General features: G+C 49.4%; 1 protein-coding gene and 1 non-coding gene across 6 annotated transcripts in view; one reads left to right on the plus strand and one right to left on the minus strand.

Moving 5' to 3' along the window:
- Positions 1-16488, minus strand: part of NCMAP (non-compact myelin associated protein) — a 51607-nt gene that overhangs the window by 15028 nt on the left and 20091 nt on the right. Inside the window, exon 1 of one of the 5 annotated variants that reach the window (XM_042244560.2) lies at positions 12287-12470. The exons of 1 other annotated variant lie outside the window; for it this stretch is intronic. In XM_042244560.2, coding sequence (XP_042100494.1) covers positions 12287-12394 — 108 coding nt within the window. In that variant the 5' untranslated portion in view covers positions 12395-12470. Of the gene's footprint in view, positions 1-358; positions 1270-1363; positions 1499-12286; positions 12471-16488 lie in introns of those variants that run through there. 3 more of the 5 variants (XM_060411453.1, XM_060411452.1, XM_060411454.1) reach the window with 3 other exon arrangements.
- On the plus strand, positions 15570-15641 carry TRNAS-GGA (transfer RNA serine (anticodon GGA)). The gene has a single exon. It is a non-coding gene; the product is annotated as a tRNA-Ser (tRNA).

Below are 16488 nucleotides of genomic sequence, written 5' to 3' on the forward strand. Positions count from 1 at the left end.
TTTCCGCGTTCATTGTCAGGCCCTTGAGTTAGAAACTGCTTTTGGCTTTTTTCCCACATCTTTCTGTCTCCTTCAGATAAAAAGAGTCTGGCTCTCCTCACCTTTGTGGGTGGTAGGACCTGGGTGAGTGGTTGAACTTCTCCTAGCTGGGTTTGCTCTTTGTAAAAGGAGGCAGCTTTTCCCAAGGGAACTGAGGGTTCAAGGTTAAGTATGGAAAGTGCTTTTAAGTGCTCAATAAAGGGTATCCCTTAGGATTTCAGCGGGTATTAGTGGATATTGGCTGAACTAATTAGAGAAAGTGAAAGTGAAGTCGTTCAGTCGTGTCCAATTCTTTGCGACCACATGGTCTGTAGCCTACCAGGCTCCTCCGTCCATGGGATTTTCCAGGCAAGAGCACGGGAGTGGGGTGCCATTTCCTTCTCCAGGGGATCTTCCTGACCTAGGGATCGAACCCAGGTCTCCCGCACTGTAGGCAGATGCTTTTACCATCTGAGCCACCAGGGAAGTCCGAACTAATTAGAGACAGGGGCTCAAAACAGGAAAAAAAAAAAAAATTCTTTCTATAAAAACAAGTATGGACCAATAAGAGAACATGGAATTAAAGTCTCCCCCAACCTTCCACCCCCAACCCCTACTCCCAGGGAGAGGTAGCTGAACTGCTCCCTCCCGCAACACACACGCCCTATCTTGGCACATAAAGACTTCTAATATGCATTTGCCTAAACTCTCTGCTTCTGTCTCCACCAATATCAAGCTGAGAACACTCACCAGTAATGCTTTCTCACAATTCCCTTTGGCTGCACCTTGTGGGTTGCAGGATCTAAGTTCCCCAATCGGGGATTGAACCCAGGCCCATGACAGTGAAAGCACCGAGTCCTAACCACTAGACCACTAGGGAATTACCCACAACTCCTTTCAAAAATAGGAAAAAGAGGCAAATACGCGGCTGTTGACCAAAGGTCACCTAAGGAGAGAGAGATGGCATGATCACTAGATAAACTAAACCCTGTCATGAACTCATTCCCCGTTAAACCAACAAGCACAGAATTGACCGAAGCCATCATCTGAGTGTCCACCATGTGCGAAGACCTTGTGCCAGATATTTTTTTATCCATCCTCTGATTTAATTAGCGAATGCCATGTAAACTAGGTCTTCCTTTCCCCTTGTTTCAAATGAGGACCCTGAGACTTTCCATATGGCCTGAATGCTGCAGGCTGGGCAAATGAACCCAGCACCGCAAACTTCAAAGCCTGTATCCTTCCCTCCACACCACCCGACCCTGGCACACACCCGGGGTGGGGGCAGGGGCTCCAGACCAGTCACTGCAGGAACCCGCACGCATGCACACAGACACGTACTGACCAGTAACAGAGCCGCCCAGGGCCACCAGGGCGCAGGCTCCTCCGCAGGTCCTTCAGGGTGACCTCCTGGGTGCCGGGTTCCAGGAGGGACTCCCTTTCAGATGGGCCCGGCTGCTCCTCTTTCTGAGAGAAAAATGAGTAATCCCAGAGCATATCTTGCCTCATCTAAGGGCCAAGGGCTCTCAATTACATCTCTGTTCCTACCACATCAGAGAAGGTGGGAGGGAGGGTGGTGGAGCGTTGATAGCCAAGGGTGTGGGTGTTTTCATGTGTGGGGCCCCTGTGATTCTTGTTAACCAAGTGAGGTCCAGCAGGGAGATGTCAGTATCAAATATGTCCATGACCAGGGCCCATGGCCACAGAAAATGGGGGAGTGTACAGGGAGGTGAGGCTGATCTTTATGGACAGAGGTTAATTTAATAATAATAATATACCATGTGGCCCAGGCACTGTACTCAGTGATTTATGTGAGAGGTCTCATTGAATCCTCATATCTGTCTGATTAGGAGAATATAGTCACTGTGCCCATTCTACAGATGGGGAAACTGAGGCTCAGATCAGATAAGATAGCAATCTAATTTCACAAGGCTAATATGTAGCTATGCTATGATGCAAGCTAGGGTTTGTCTAATTTCATCGTCCCTTCTCCATAAACTCTTACTAGACTGATCCCCAGAGAATGAATAAGGTGCAATGGCCAGCATCTGGGATCCAAATCAATGTAGGGCTTTAATGAGAAGACTCTCACAGGCTGTGGAAGAGAGAGAGGGCAGAGCTCTTGACCTAACCCTGACCCAGACTGGTCTCTGACCTTGCCTATACTCTGAACCTTTGTCTCCAGCAGAGCCTTAATCACATTTACAGAATCTACAAGGAGATGTTGTTTCCTTGGGTTGTTTACACATGGCCCCATGTGGGAGGTCAGTTTGGGAAGAGATGGAGAGTCATGACCATTTACTCACTGAACCATCCTTTTCTGTTCCTTGGTCAAGTATAAGGTCATAGTGAGTGAAGTTGCTCAGTCGTGTCCGACTCTTTGTGACCCCATGGACTGTAGCCCACCAGGCTCTTCCATCCGTGGGATTTTCCAGGCAAGAATACTGGAGTGGGTTGCTATTTCCTTCTCCAGGAGATCTTCCCAACCCAGGGACTGAAGCCGGGTCTCCCACATTTTAGGCGGATGCTTTACCATCTGAGCCACCAGGGAAATCCATAAGGTCATAACTCGAGGATCACTGTTGCCAGACCCCACCTGTCCAGAATATCCCCCTCCCTTCTGCTCTGCCTCCACGGTATCCTCCTTCTGTCTGGCCTAGCCTAGACGTTCCTCCCTGCATAAGAAAACCCAGAGGCTATCAAGCCTGGCAGACCCCTACCCAAATGGCCAACTGTAACTCAGAATAGGGAAGCCATGAGTGCTGAGACCCGCCAAGACACTGGGACTGATTTCTCTCATTCATCTGAGAGATGGGAGATTCAGATTGACTTGGTTTCTTCCACAGACAAAAACCTAACTACTCCCAAGCTGTCCCTTAGGTTAGTGGGATGGTTTAATTGTCAGAAAAGTACCTTTCATTTTGGAACCAAAATCTCTTCCCTTGTGATTTTAACCCATTGGTCCTAATTCTCTTCCGACAGAGGTAACCTATTACCTTTTACACACGACAATGGTTATGTTTAAAAGCCCTTCTACGTACAGAAAGTTAGGGTTCTATGAATGCAACCGTGATGGTAGCTGAAATCAGCATGTCATTTTTACCTTCCACCAGTAGGTGGCAACAGCAGTTGGCTGTAATATGCCCCTTTGAACTTAACCAGCAAATGGTTGGTACATGTCCAGAGGGGCTTCCCAGGCCGCTCAGTGGCAAAGACTCGTCTGCCAACGCAGGTGACGGGGGTTCAGCCCCTGGGTTTGATAGATCCCCTGGCATAGGAAATGGTTACCTGCTCCAGTATTGTTGCCTGGAAAATTCCATGGACAGAGGAGCCTGGTGGCTTACAGTCCACGGGGTTGCCAAGTGTTAGACATGACTGAGAATGTACAAATATCCCATGAATCCAACCTGTTTCTAAGTAGAGATGCTTTCTGCCCTTGAAAACAGCAACTATATGTCCTCTGATGATTTTATTCTCCAGGATAAATATTCTCAGCCTCTTTAAACAGTCTTTAGTATCCCTCATGAATAGGTTCCTCGTTTCTCTACGTGCCAGTATCTTCCTTAAATAAAATACCCCAAAGTGGATGCTTGACTCCAAAGGGGACCTGGACTGTCATTTTTCTTGACAATGATCAGATCTGAGCTTGAATTCAGTTATTTACTAGCTGCGTGACCTTGGTCAACTTTCTTCACGTCTTAGTTTTCTGATCTGTAAAACAAGAATTATAGACTCCATGGGGTCATGTGAGAATTAGATGAGATAAAACATGTGATACATTTAGCACAGGGACTGGGCACAAAACTATTGATATTACACTGGATTAATGCAAACCAATAGCTCATTAGCTTTTCAGGCAGCCACAGCCCGCTGCTCCACACACCCTGTTGAGACACCACCCCAAACCTTTTCTTGATTTATCTCATGCTTGTTTATGGTCAGTCAAAGCCTAGGACTTTCTACACTCAGAGTCCTTTGGAACTAAAAGGCAATGGCAGCTGTATTACACTTGGTGATCCTATGATGAGCTGTGGTCTAGTAACCAGACCTCCAGGACACTTTTGTGCAGCTGTCTTCTTGAACTTCTGTGCAGGACTTTGCGCTGATTTCTGTTAGCCTTGACCTCGTTGATTGGGTCCTTAGGAGAGAAACTCCAGCTCCTGGTGGTGCTTTGAGAACTCTTGATGTTACTGTGACAAAGCACGTGGTCTGGGAGCTCCGGACCTGGCAGGGGCTTTGGGGTCAGGGAGTCCTGGGTTTTAATCTTGGGATCCCTGCAGACCAGCTCTACAAGCCAAGCCACTTTTCTAGGCCTCAGCATTCTCATTTGTAAAACAGGAAAAACAGTCTCATTTATAAAACATTCCCTATCTTATGGGGTCCTGAGAATAAATGAGATGTTATACCTGCCCAGCACAGTGCCTGCAGGAGGAGAAGGGGGTGACAGAGGATAAGTTGGTTGGATGGCATCACTGACTCCATGGACATGACTTTGAGCAAACTCCAGGAGATAGTGAAGGACAGGGAAGCCTGGTGTGCTGCAGTCCATGGGGCTGCAAAGAGTTAGATAATGAGCAATGGAACAAGAATGAACAGTGCCTGCTGGATGGTGGGTGGTCGGTGAATGCTCATCTGAGTTCCTCTTCTCTTTTCCCTCCTGTCTCCCAGCCTGTGCTCCCCCTGCTCTTCTTGGAGCCCCCAGTTCTCCATCCGATGTAGTGTTTGCTGTGCTTGGTCCAGCTCAAGTATGAACAAAGAAGTCAGGGAGCCAGACTGTGAAGGCTGATATCCCAAGGAAGGGATCTGAGGAGAGACTCAGCAGAACATCCGGAACACTGACCTTCTCCTCCATCTCCACCGAGGGTAGAGACAGAGGAAAGAGTGAAACCAACCCCAAGCAGGCAAAAGTCCTAATGGGACTGGTAGGGCCTGGGGGCTGCTAGGGAAAAAGCATTCTAGAATTCTTAACCCGGGGTGAGAATCAGGAGACATGGGTTTCCTTTTATTACTCACTTGCCGTAACACTTTGGAAAGTCATCGTCTTCCCTAGACCTTGATTTTCCCACCTGCAAAATGGCCTAGTTTGGAGATGATCTCTAATGGCCTTTCCAACCTGTGGTTCTAGGGTATGGACCAGCCATTCATAGCTGATCTCAAGAACCTGTGTCTTCCTAAAGCTCATCTTTCTTTGTAGCTATCGACTCGGGGGATATTGGATGAGGGAAGATGGTGTGTACAATTCAGGACGGAAGGCAGGAATCCTTCCTGGAAGGTAGTTGAGACTGGAATAAAACAAGAACTCTACAGAGGGATTTGACTTGACAGCAGATTGCATATTGGCCCCTTAGGAACCTCCAAATGCTTTGCTGAGTACATGGTGATCCCAGTCTGCCTGAATCCAGACTGGCTCCCTCCTAAACCCTCCATTCCTGCTGGGTTCCATGTCATCTCCCCCTACTCTAATTGTTCCGCCTGTACTTGGCTCTGTCCCCTTGTGTGTCAGAGCTCCCAAAGGTGGGGGCTGAGCTGGCATAATGCTACCTTGAACTTAGTGCCCCCCTCAACCCACAATTACATACTGAATATGTTCCTTGCTGTTGGTTCTCAGAAATTAGGAAGCCCATTTCTTGTTCCATTTATCCATCTACTCTTCCATCCTCCCATCCACTCACCCACCCACCCACCCACTGTGCTCACATTCATTCTCCTACCTGTTCCGTCCACTTTCCATCATTCATTCAACAAGCACCCACCATGTACACAGCTCTGAGACGATTCAAAGAGGGGCCATGGGGATCATGTCTCTACAGCTCAGGCGAAGAGGATGAGACTATTTCTTTTAAGGAAATTTCCTTCTATCAGTAGTTAGTGGGGGTCATCCCCTTCATGCCTGGTCCAGCCTTGATCATAGAGAGGTGGCTGATTAACATCATATTGAAGTCCTTTGGAAAAGGCAGTGGCGGGCGGATCTGGAAGTCTGGGTTCTAGGTCTACCACATCTAGTAAGTTTTATTTACCTACCTGTCAATTTCAGGCGTGAACATTCTGTGTTTCTGATTTTTGTGGCCCACATTGTATAGAAAGATGCCTCAAGGAGCTTCCCACCCAAGACCTGCAAGTCTAAGTTTCATGTACAAAATTGCAGATAGAAATCCCAGACGAAAGTGATCACAAGGCAGACTTATGCCTGGTGCCAAATGGGAGGCATAGGGTGTGCCAGGAGTCAGTGGGAGGAGGAGACCAGTGGGCGTCCTGGTTGAGACTGACCAAGAGCCAGAATGTGACCTGTGCCTTCCATTTACCCCTCAGTCTTTGGGCTCAAGCCAAGGGCCAGCTTCCAAGGGTCCTCAAATATAGCTGAGCTTCTATATAAATCTTCAGGTATCCCACTGTCCCCAAGGGAAAAAAGGCACAAGGGTAAAGAGTTGATGGCATGTGGAATATGTCAGAGGAAAATAATTCGACTCCAACATTCTGATCAGGAAGGAAAGGAAACTAACATTTAAGGGGATGCTAATGAAGCGTCAGGCGCTATGCAATCACGTGTTTTCTCACTTAATCAATGTGACAAGGTGGGTCTTTTATCTCCACTCTCCTGAAACGGAATGGAGGCTCAGAGAGGTTAAGCGACTTGCCTAAAGTCTTAGAGCAAGTGAGTGGAAATGCTGAACCTCAAATTCAGATCTACTTCCAAACTGGGGCGGCTGCCTAGTCTTCCAGGAGGTAAGTGATTTTCCTGGGGCTACTCAGAGGGTCAGTGGCCCTGCCAGGGCAGGACTCTGCTCAGTATTTTTACTATGTGTGGGGAGAGAGCTAATCCAAGATGGCACGTTCAGGCTCTCTCACCAAGGAAAGTTATGACCAACCTAGATAGCATATTCAAAAGCAGAGACATTGCTTTGCCAACAAACGTCCGTCTAGTCAAGGCTATGGTTTTTCCAGTGGTCATGTATGGATGTGAGAGCTGGACTGTGAAGAAAGCTGAGCACCAAAGAATTGATGCTTTTGAACTGTGGTGTTGGAGAAGACTCTTGAGAGTCCCTTGGACTGCAAGGAGATCCAACCAGTCCATTCTAAAGGAGATCAGCCCTGGGATTTCTTTAGAGGGAATGTTGCTGAAGCTGAAACTCTAGTACTTTGGCCACCTCATGCGAAGAGTTGACTCATTGGAAAAGACTGATGCTGAGAGGGATTGGGGGCAGGAGAAGGGGACGACAGAGGACGAGATGGCATCACTGACTCGATGGACGCGAGTCTGAGTGAACTCCGGGAGTTGCTGATGGACAGGGAGGCCTGGCGTGCTGCGACTCACTGGGTTGCAGAGTCGGACACGACTGAGCGACTAAACTGAACTGAACTGAACAGCCGAGAGCACTAAAGCACTGCGCATGCGCATCACGAGATACTTGCTGCCGGGGGAGGAGAGACTGTAGCATGTCTGCTGCTATGGCCGCTGTGCCAGCCTGGAGAGGATAAACCCATCAGCAATTCCTACAGCTCCTTGAGTTTTCTTCCAGCTTCCCCGCTGGCACCTTGACTACCAAGGGTTCAGTGAACAGTGCGTGTAAGTGAGATACAGCGAGACAACTGGCGTCGCTAACGGTGCGAACAGCGACACGCTACGTGTTGATATTTTGAGGCCAGGAGGTGCCACAGAACCTCAGAGAATGGCAGGGTTTCTCAACCTTGGCACTGTATACCCTTGGGCCACAGCATTCTTTGTTGGAGGCATCTTGTGCATTGTAGGACTGGCCTTCACAACCAGATGCCAGTAGCATCCTCCACCTATGACAACCAAAAATGTCTCCAGACGTTTTCCAGTGTCTTCTGGGAGGCAAAATCGCCCCTGGTTGAGAACTGCTGAAGGAGAGCTATAGGCCTGTCTCATAACAGCTTCCTATCCTTTCTATTCAAAAAGGTCTAGACAAACAGGATGTCCAATCTATACTGACATCTGTGGGTAGACCACCAGTAACATCAAGGGTGAGGGTGATGACAATGGTGGCCACAAACACAGCAGCTGTCATTTAGCAAGTGACTACCGTGTGTCAGTTACCACGCTAAATACTTGTATGTATCTTCTCACCTATTAGCTATATTAGGATTCCCTGGTGGCTCAGACAATAAAAACGTCTGCTTGCCATGAGGGAGACCCGGGTTCGATCCCTGGGTCGGGAAGATCCCCTGGAGAAGGAAATGGCAACCCACTCCAGTACTCTTGCCTAGAAAATTCCATGGATGGAGGAGCCTGGTGGGCTACAGTCCATTGGGTCGCAAAGAGTCGGACACAACTGAGCGACTTCACTCTCTTTCTCACCTACATTATCATTATTTTCCAGATAAAAAAGCCCTGAGGTTCAGAAAGGTTAAGTGACCCATCCAAGGTCTCAGTGCTAATATATAGCGGAGCTAGGATGCTTTACTTTCCTACGGCCGCTGTAACAAAGTTACAACTTATAACACAAATTTGGACTTTCCTGGTGGAGCAGTGGATAGGAACCCACCTGCCAATGCTGGGGACACAGGTTCGATCCCCAGTCCGGGAAGATTCCCCATGCCGAGGAACTACAACTAGAGAGTCTGAGCGCCTAGAGCCTGTGCTCCAAAACAAGAGAAGCAACTGCAGTGAGAAGCCTGCGCACGGCAACAAAGAGCAGCTTCTGGTCGCCACAGTTAGAGAAAGTCCTTGCAAAGCAACAAAGACCCAGAACAGCCGGAAGTACATAAAATTTTAAAAATAACGCAAACTTATTTTCTTATTGTTTAGAGGTCCAAAGCCTAAAATCAGTCTCACTGGGCTAAAATCAAAACATTGGCAGGACCATGCTCCTCTTTTTTTTTGTTTTTTGGCCACCTGGGGATCAGGATGCAGATATCTTTGAGGGGGCCACTACTTAGCCTCACAGATAGGATTCAGACCCATATCTGTTGGACTTCAATTCACACCTGTTTCCTCGGCCCCGTCCTGCCTGAATTGACACATCCCACAGGCCAGGTGCTGCGGGAGATGCAGAGGTTGATGAGACACGCCCAGGGAGTAGCAGGTACGAGGTATGCTGAGTACAGGAGAGCTGCTGTGAGAGGAGCAGAGAAGGGGTTCTAGACACACTGGGCAGGCAGGGCAGGGGCATGGGAAGCAGGCTCAAGAGGCAACTGGGCAGACCTGATTCTGTCCCTGCCGCACAAGCTAAGTTCACATCTCAGCACCTACTTCCAACCTAACTACAAATACATCTGCAGCTCACCCTGTCCTGAAGGACCACCTGCTCTAGCCCATGCCTGCCAGGATTCGATCCCATTGGTGGGATTTATTTGCCCAGTTTGGTCCCATCAATTCAGTTCAGTTCAGTCGCTCAGTGGTGTCTGACTCTTTGTGACCCCATGAACTACAGCACACCAGTCCTCCCTGTCCATCACCAACTCCCGGAGTCCACCCAAACCCATGTCCATTGTGTCGGTGATGCCATCCAACCATCTTGTCCTCTGTCGTCCACTTCTCCTCCTGCCCTCAACCTTTCCCAGCATTAGGGCCTTTTCAAATGAGTCAGCTCTTCGCATGAGGTAGCCAAAGTATTGGAGTTTCAGCTTCAACAACAGTCCCTCCAATGAACACCCAGGACTGATCTCCTTTAGGATAGACTGGTTGGATCTCCTTGCAGTCCAAGGGACTCTCAAGAGTCTTCTCCAACACCACAGTTCAAAAGCATCAATTCTTCGGCACTCAGCTTTCTTTATGGTCCAACTTTCACGTCCATACATGACCACTAGAAAAACCATAGCCTTGACTAGATTGACCTTTGTTGGCAAAGTAATGTCTCTGCTTTTTAATATGCTCTCTAGGTTGGTCATAATTTTCCTTCCAAGGAGTAAGCGTCTTTTAATTAAAATTAAAAACTAAAAAAAAACAGAGCAGATGGAATATAATTATCTTTGCTTCCTCTTGAAACTCACCCCACACCCCACAAATGGCAGTAAAGGAATTCAGACATATGACTCCACGAGGTCAAAGGGAAAGGAGAGATGACAGCCACATTGGAGAGAGTCCAGTCCAGGTTTGAAAGCTGGGAAAGCTGAAGGCTGAGTGTGACTTAGCAGCCTGGCAAAGACTGAGGCTCAAACCTGCAGACTGGGGAAACGAACAAAAGCTGGAAGCAGAGAATAAACCCCAGAAAGATTCTGTGGATACTACCAAAAGCCAGGGTATGAAATGGGGCTGGAAAGAGGAATTTGCAGCTCAAATCCCTCCCTTCCTTTGGTCTTCCCTGCCAATAAAATAACATAAAAAGTATAGCAAACAGAGACAATGCAACGGGCATAAGAAAATGTCAGCATCCTCAGAAAGATGAGATACTACATCTATAAAACAAGAACAGAATGCTATAAGAAAAGAATATTCTAAGAACAAGAAAGAGTGCTAGGAATTTAAAATATGACACCCAAAATGTAAAAGTTCAAGAGAAGCGTTCGAAGACAGTTGAGAACATGTCTCATAAAGTGGAACCAAAAAAGACTGAGAGAGAAAAGAGGCAAAAAAAAATTCCTCCCAGAGGTCCAACATTCTAAGAATAAGAATTCTTCTGATAAGAATTTCAGAAGTGATTAAGTGGAACAAAAATCAAGGGGACGCAATTATCAAAGAATACCTGGAAATGTCCCAGAAATGAATGACATGAATGAGAAGACTGTGGACCCACCAGGAAAGTAAATAAAAAAGATGCACAATGGGGCTCATCATCATTGCCTCCCAGAACGCAGGGTGTAAAGAGAGTGTCCCACACATCCATCAGTTATAAAAAATAGCAAGGCCGAATATCCAGAAAAGGATCAACACTCAGATGAAACCGGAACGTCCGTGGATTTGACAGCAGCAGTCCTGAAGCTCTGAGCTAACTCTCCAAAATTCTAAGGGAAAATTATCTGCAGCCTAGAAGTGGACAGAAGCCAAACTAAATATTGAGTGGAAGGGTAGGAGAACAACATTTAGGGGTACAAGCAGCTTCACACAAAAAATCCAGCCTGCCCCATGCACCTTTTCCTGGAGGATCTGCCCCGTGAAAGTGGAGGAGTGAACTGCGTGAGACACTCAAAGGACCCAGGGACCAGGGGGCGCCTGGGTGATGCCAGGGGTAGCCAGTCTGACTAGGAGGAGGAGGGAGGTGCAGGAGAATTCTGCCAGCCAAGAAAAAAGTGAAACTGGTCGATTTTCTATGTGTTTGTCCAGAGTGAAAGGAGATGCACTCTTCTGCTGGAGAGTTTGGGGGAAGAACTTATGATGGAAAATCCAGCTCCTCCAAAAGGCGCCTCCCTTCCACTCCCCTTCCCACAAGTTTTCCTTCCCTGGTTCCGCACACCTTCTGTGGTGATCCTAGGAGGCAGCGCCTGTGATCAGTGGACTTGGTGGAAGCCGCCCTAAAAACTCTCTTTACAAACGAGAAAGCTAGGGGCCAGCGAGGGGCCTGGGGCACACAGACAGGAAGATGCGTTGGTCATTCACTGGCTACTCTTTCCAGAACTCCTTTCTGATTCATTCAAGACAAGATCAGTAACAACAATAGCAAGAACCAAAGACAATCAGAAGGAACCCTGGCCGGTGAGCGCAATGAGGTCCCACCTGGCCCAGTGTTCCCCCCTCAGCTTTGCCCTCGGCCCCCCTGCCTGGTAACTGCTACATTTCTAAAGCACACCAACTGAGGCTTCCGCGTTACTTTTCATTGCCGCCACTGAAGCAAGAACACAGAGATATAACTGAGTGGGTAGACCATCGGCAGGCCACTGTGAACCTCCGAAGGAAAATAAACTGGGCTTGGGAGTGCAGAGAAGAAACCAAACCCAAGCCTCTTCAGAACCAGGCGCCCTGACTCCTAGTGCCCCTAGCTAGCTTCTTCTTATTTAAGAACCCAGGCCAGTGCCGTCCTACAAAATCCAATAATCTGAGGTTACCCCTGATGTTGACTTTTCAGAGGTCTCCCTTTGATTCGCGGTCTCTCCTCCACCTTTCGCGAGGGCTTGGCTAACCTCCGAGTCTCTGTCATGAAGGAGTTAGGGGTGAACGCTGTGTGCAGCATCTGCCCTTGACTACAGAACAAGGGGAAACCTGGCGCTGTGCAGCGTTACATGACGTTTTTCCTTTGCGGCTCAATGTCCCAGGCTGTGGCGCTCACCAGCCCACCGGTTCAGCAGGCTCCCCACCCACACCCCAGCGTGAGGCCTGATGTGGGAGGGCAGGGACCCTGGGCTGGAAGTTAGGAGTCCGGGGTTCGAGTCTTACCTCTGTTACTGCCGTGCTGTGGGACCTTGGGCAAGTCACCTGTCCTGTCTGCACCTCAGTTTGCTCTCCTGCAAAGGGCGCAGGCTGGGATGGTGACCTCTCTCTCATGCTCCCTCCATCCTGTGACTCTCCCGCCTCCCCAGCTTGGTCCAGGACACAGCCCTCCGCCCCCCCTCCACGGCTCGCCTGCCTCCCACACCTTCCATTCCAGAAGGAACGGCCCTCCCCTTTCCTGTCTGTGCGGGTGGTGGTGGGGGAGCTGGCAGGCGCTGGGCAGCAGACAGGGACAGGAGTTGCGGGAACAATCCCGGCCATTCAAGCCGCCCGTCCGCAGGGAGCGCTGGCCTGCAGCCAGTCAACACGGCCCGAGATACAGAGGGGCGTTTGTCTGGGGGACCCAGGTTTGCCTCTGAACCTTCGCGCTCTCCTCTCCCCCATTCTCAGGTGGCAGCTTTGCTAGGAGGTGGGATGTGGGCAGCTCCTCTATGGGCTGGGAAACCGGACAGGAGGAGGGAGGTGGGAAGAAGGGCAGGCGAGCCACGTGGACAGGGTGCCCGCAGTGAGGGCAGCGGGTGGGCACCGTGAGGGGTGCAGGAAAGGGCTTTGGACCGGATAGGGTCCATACGTAGGGAGGGGCACGGGACGGGGGGCTCATTCCCCACCCTCACTGACTAGCAGGAAAGGACCCGGTGAGCAAGGGGGTCCCCTTCGCCTCAGGCCTCAGTTTCCTCCACTTTCATATGGGGTCAGATGACTTCTCTGGTGCGGGTGTGGGTTGGATGCCCCGTAGAGGAACTAAGATCCCTCATGCCTTGTGGCCAAAAAACAGAACATCAAACAGAAGCAATATTGTAACACATTCAATAAAGACTTTAAGAATGGTCCACATTTAAAAAAAAAACCTTAGAAAATAAAATGGAGTTGAAAATTCCCTGGCAGTCCAGTGGTGAGGCGTCCACACTTTTACTGCTGCGGGTGTGGGTTTGATCCCTGATCAGAGAACCAAGATCCCATAAGCTGAATGGTGCAGCCAAAAAAAAAAACCAAAAAACAAAAAACTTGGGGCTGATTATCCCACCTTATGCTGTAAATCAAATAAGATGATGAACTTGCAAAGGGCGTGGTCTAGGGAAGAAAAGCATTTGGACTCAGGCAGACCTGGGTTCAAATCCCACCTTTGTCACGCCTAAGTTGTAGGCAACTTATTTACCCTCCAGGAGCCTCATCTTCCTCATCTCAGGGAGAAAAATGATATGTGTGCCGCCAGACAAGACCATAAGGATCAAATAAGAACCAACAGGAAGTACCCTGCCCAGGATATGCGGTTGAATGAATGAAGACGCGGTCAGGGCTGCGGTGTGGCTTTTGCAGGCTGTTTCCACCATAATAAAGTTTCATGGGCTTAAAACATTTTATTTTTTCTGAAGTGAGATTTGCTTCTGCCCTAAAATGGATTCCCACCCCCCTCTTGATTTTAAAAGAGATTAAAACATTTAGATGGCCTTGTGTCTGCTCTGCCCAGTGGGTAAGTCGGCCTGGTGTTGGGTCAGGGTCCTGGCAGGGCTGCCCTGTCCCGGGAAGGGCCCCCAGTGCCATCTCTGAAGCAGCTCTAGTGGGTCACTGACGCCTACACCCCACCCCCTAGAGCTGAGCCCACGGGCGTTTGTTTTTGCCATTATCTTTGTTTCAAAGCCATATAAGTCCTGTTGCTCATGGCTGACAGGCTCCAGGAGCTCAGCAGGTGTGGCGGCAGGGATAGTCCAGAGGCCCTGGGTGTGTAGGTCAGCCTGGCTTTCAAGGAGCTGGGGTTGGGGGTGATGGGCACTTACCACTCACAGTCACCACTGCTCCCTTTTGGGACCATCTCTGTGTCTAGCCAGAGAAGGCAATGGCACCCCACTCCAATACTCTTGCCTGGAGAATCCCATGGACAGAGGAGTCTGGTAGGCTGCAGTCCATGGGGTCACTAAGATTCGGACAGGACTGAGCGACTTCACTCTAACTTTTCACTTTCATGCATTGGAGAAGGAAATGGCACCCCACTCCAGTGTTCTTGCCTGGAGAATCCCAGGGACTGGGGAGCCTGGTGGACTGCCATCTATGGGGTCACACAGAGTCGGCCACGACTGAAGCGACTCAGCAGCAGCAGCTGTGTCTAGCACTGTCCTTGGGGCTTCACATTCATAATCTCCTTCGCCCCTCATTGCACCCATTCTGCTTGATAGCCAAGGAAACTGAGGCTCAGAGAGGTCAAGCAATTCACCCAAAGTCACAGAGCAGGGTAAGGATCCAGCCTTCAACTTCCCAAACCAGGGGCCTCCTGGCACCTACCCAGCCATCTTTGAAGACTCAACGGGAACATGGAAGAGGCTTGGACAGTGTGCAGAACATGGCAAGGCAGTGTGAGTCTGGGGTCCAGGAAAATACGAAAATGAGCAGGAGAGCAGTGCCGGGAAGGGTGTGACGGTGTGTCAGGGGTTGAGTGTGCCAGGGACACCTCCTGGGGGTGGTGGGCAGAGCAAGGGAAGGAGGCAGGACCAGCGTGCCAGCTTTTGCCTCCGTGTTTATTTCTTGAGCTGGCCAGAACCTCTGCCAGGTGGGGTTACTGCAAGACATGCCTGTAGACACTTTGTTTTATCACTGAACTATGGAGGGCTGCACCTGTTTCTGCACACACAGCGGCCGATCCCGTGCTGTTCAGGGAGCACCTCCCCTGAAAGAGGAGCTCAGAGTCACCGAGGAGGATTGCACGCTGGGGGCTCCGGCCCTGACGTTTGCCAGAGGTGGGAGATTTCTGGTGGGAGCAGGGCGCCTGTCTCCACCCAGTCACACCACAGCCAGGGTATGGGGTACGCCCTGAGTGTGACCTTTCTACCCAGAGTGGACAGGTTGGAGAGGGCCCACTCCACTCGAAAACCGTCAGCTAGGGACTTCCCTGGTGGTCCAGTGGTTAAGACTCTTTGCTCCCAATGCAGAAGGCACAGGTTTGATCCCAGGGCAAGGAACTGAGATCCTACATGCCACATAGCACAACCAGGATAAAAGAAAAAAAAAAAAGCTTCACAGCCACCCCAGAGAGCAAGCTTTCTAGAAGCAAATCTGACCCTGGTCACCTCTGCCTAGACCGTGAGCGACATTTCACCAGCTAAGATGAATGAAGTCCAAACCCCTCAGCATGTAGACCTGTGCTCAAAAATGTGGTAGCCACTGGCTTCAGGTGGCTATGGAGTCCTTGAAATGTGGCTGGTCTGAATTGAGATGTGTTGTACATGTAACACGGGCTTCCCTGGTGGCTCAGAGGTTAAAGTGTCTGCCTGGAATGCAGGAGACCCAGGTTCGATCCCTGGGTCGGGAAGATCCCTGGGAGAAGGGAATGGCAACCCACTCCAGTACTCTTGCCTGGAGAATCCCATGGAGGGAGGAGCCTGGTAGGCTACAGTCCATGGGGTCGCAAAGAGTCAGACACGACTGAGCGACTTCACTTGGGACCTCAAAGACTTAGCACATAGAAAAAGAGCTAAGTCATTTACATCTTGCTTATCTTAGTAAGTTAAAAAATATCAATTAGATGTTTGATAATATTGGGATTGTTGTTGCTGTTCAGGCGCTAGGTTGTGTCCCACGGTTTGGACCCCACGGACTGCAGCATGCCAGGCTCCTGTGTCCTCCACTATCTCCTGGAGTTTGCTCAAATTCATGTCCATCGAGTCGGTGATGCTATCTAACCATCTCATCCTCGGTCACCCCTTTCTCCTTTTGCCTTCAGTCTTCCCCAATGAGTCATAGGCCCTTCGCATATATTGGGTCAAATAAAATATGTTATCAAAATTTAATCTGTTTCTTTTTACTTTTCTAATGTAGCCACATTTAAAATTACGTATGTGGCTTTTAATGTACTGAACAACACTTATTTATACTCTGTCCTTTCTTTGCTGCCTCTCCTACCCACATTAGCTTATTCATCTGTTCCTTTACTTCCCCAACCAGGGATTGAACCTGGGACCTTGGCAGTGAAAGTGTGGAAGCTTAACCAGTGGACCACCAGGGGAGTCCCCATTTGTTCACTTCTTCATGCATGTATTCATTCAGTAAATATTCACTAATCATCTGCTATATGCTAAACACTAGAGGCAATGAGGGAACAATGCAGGCCTGGCATTTGCTCACGTGGAGCTCATGAACTATACTCGTGATCGACACAC

The sequence above is a fragment of the Ovis aries genome, chromosome 2 (genome assembly GCF_016772045.2).
Source record: "Ovis aries strain OAR_USU_Benz2616 breed Rambouillet chromosome 2, ARS-UI_Ramb_v3.0, whole genome shotgun sequence".
In the NCBI taxonomy this organism is placed as follows: Eukaryota; Metazoa; Chordata; class Mammalia; order Artiodactyla; family Bovidae; genus Ovis; species Ovis aries.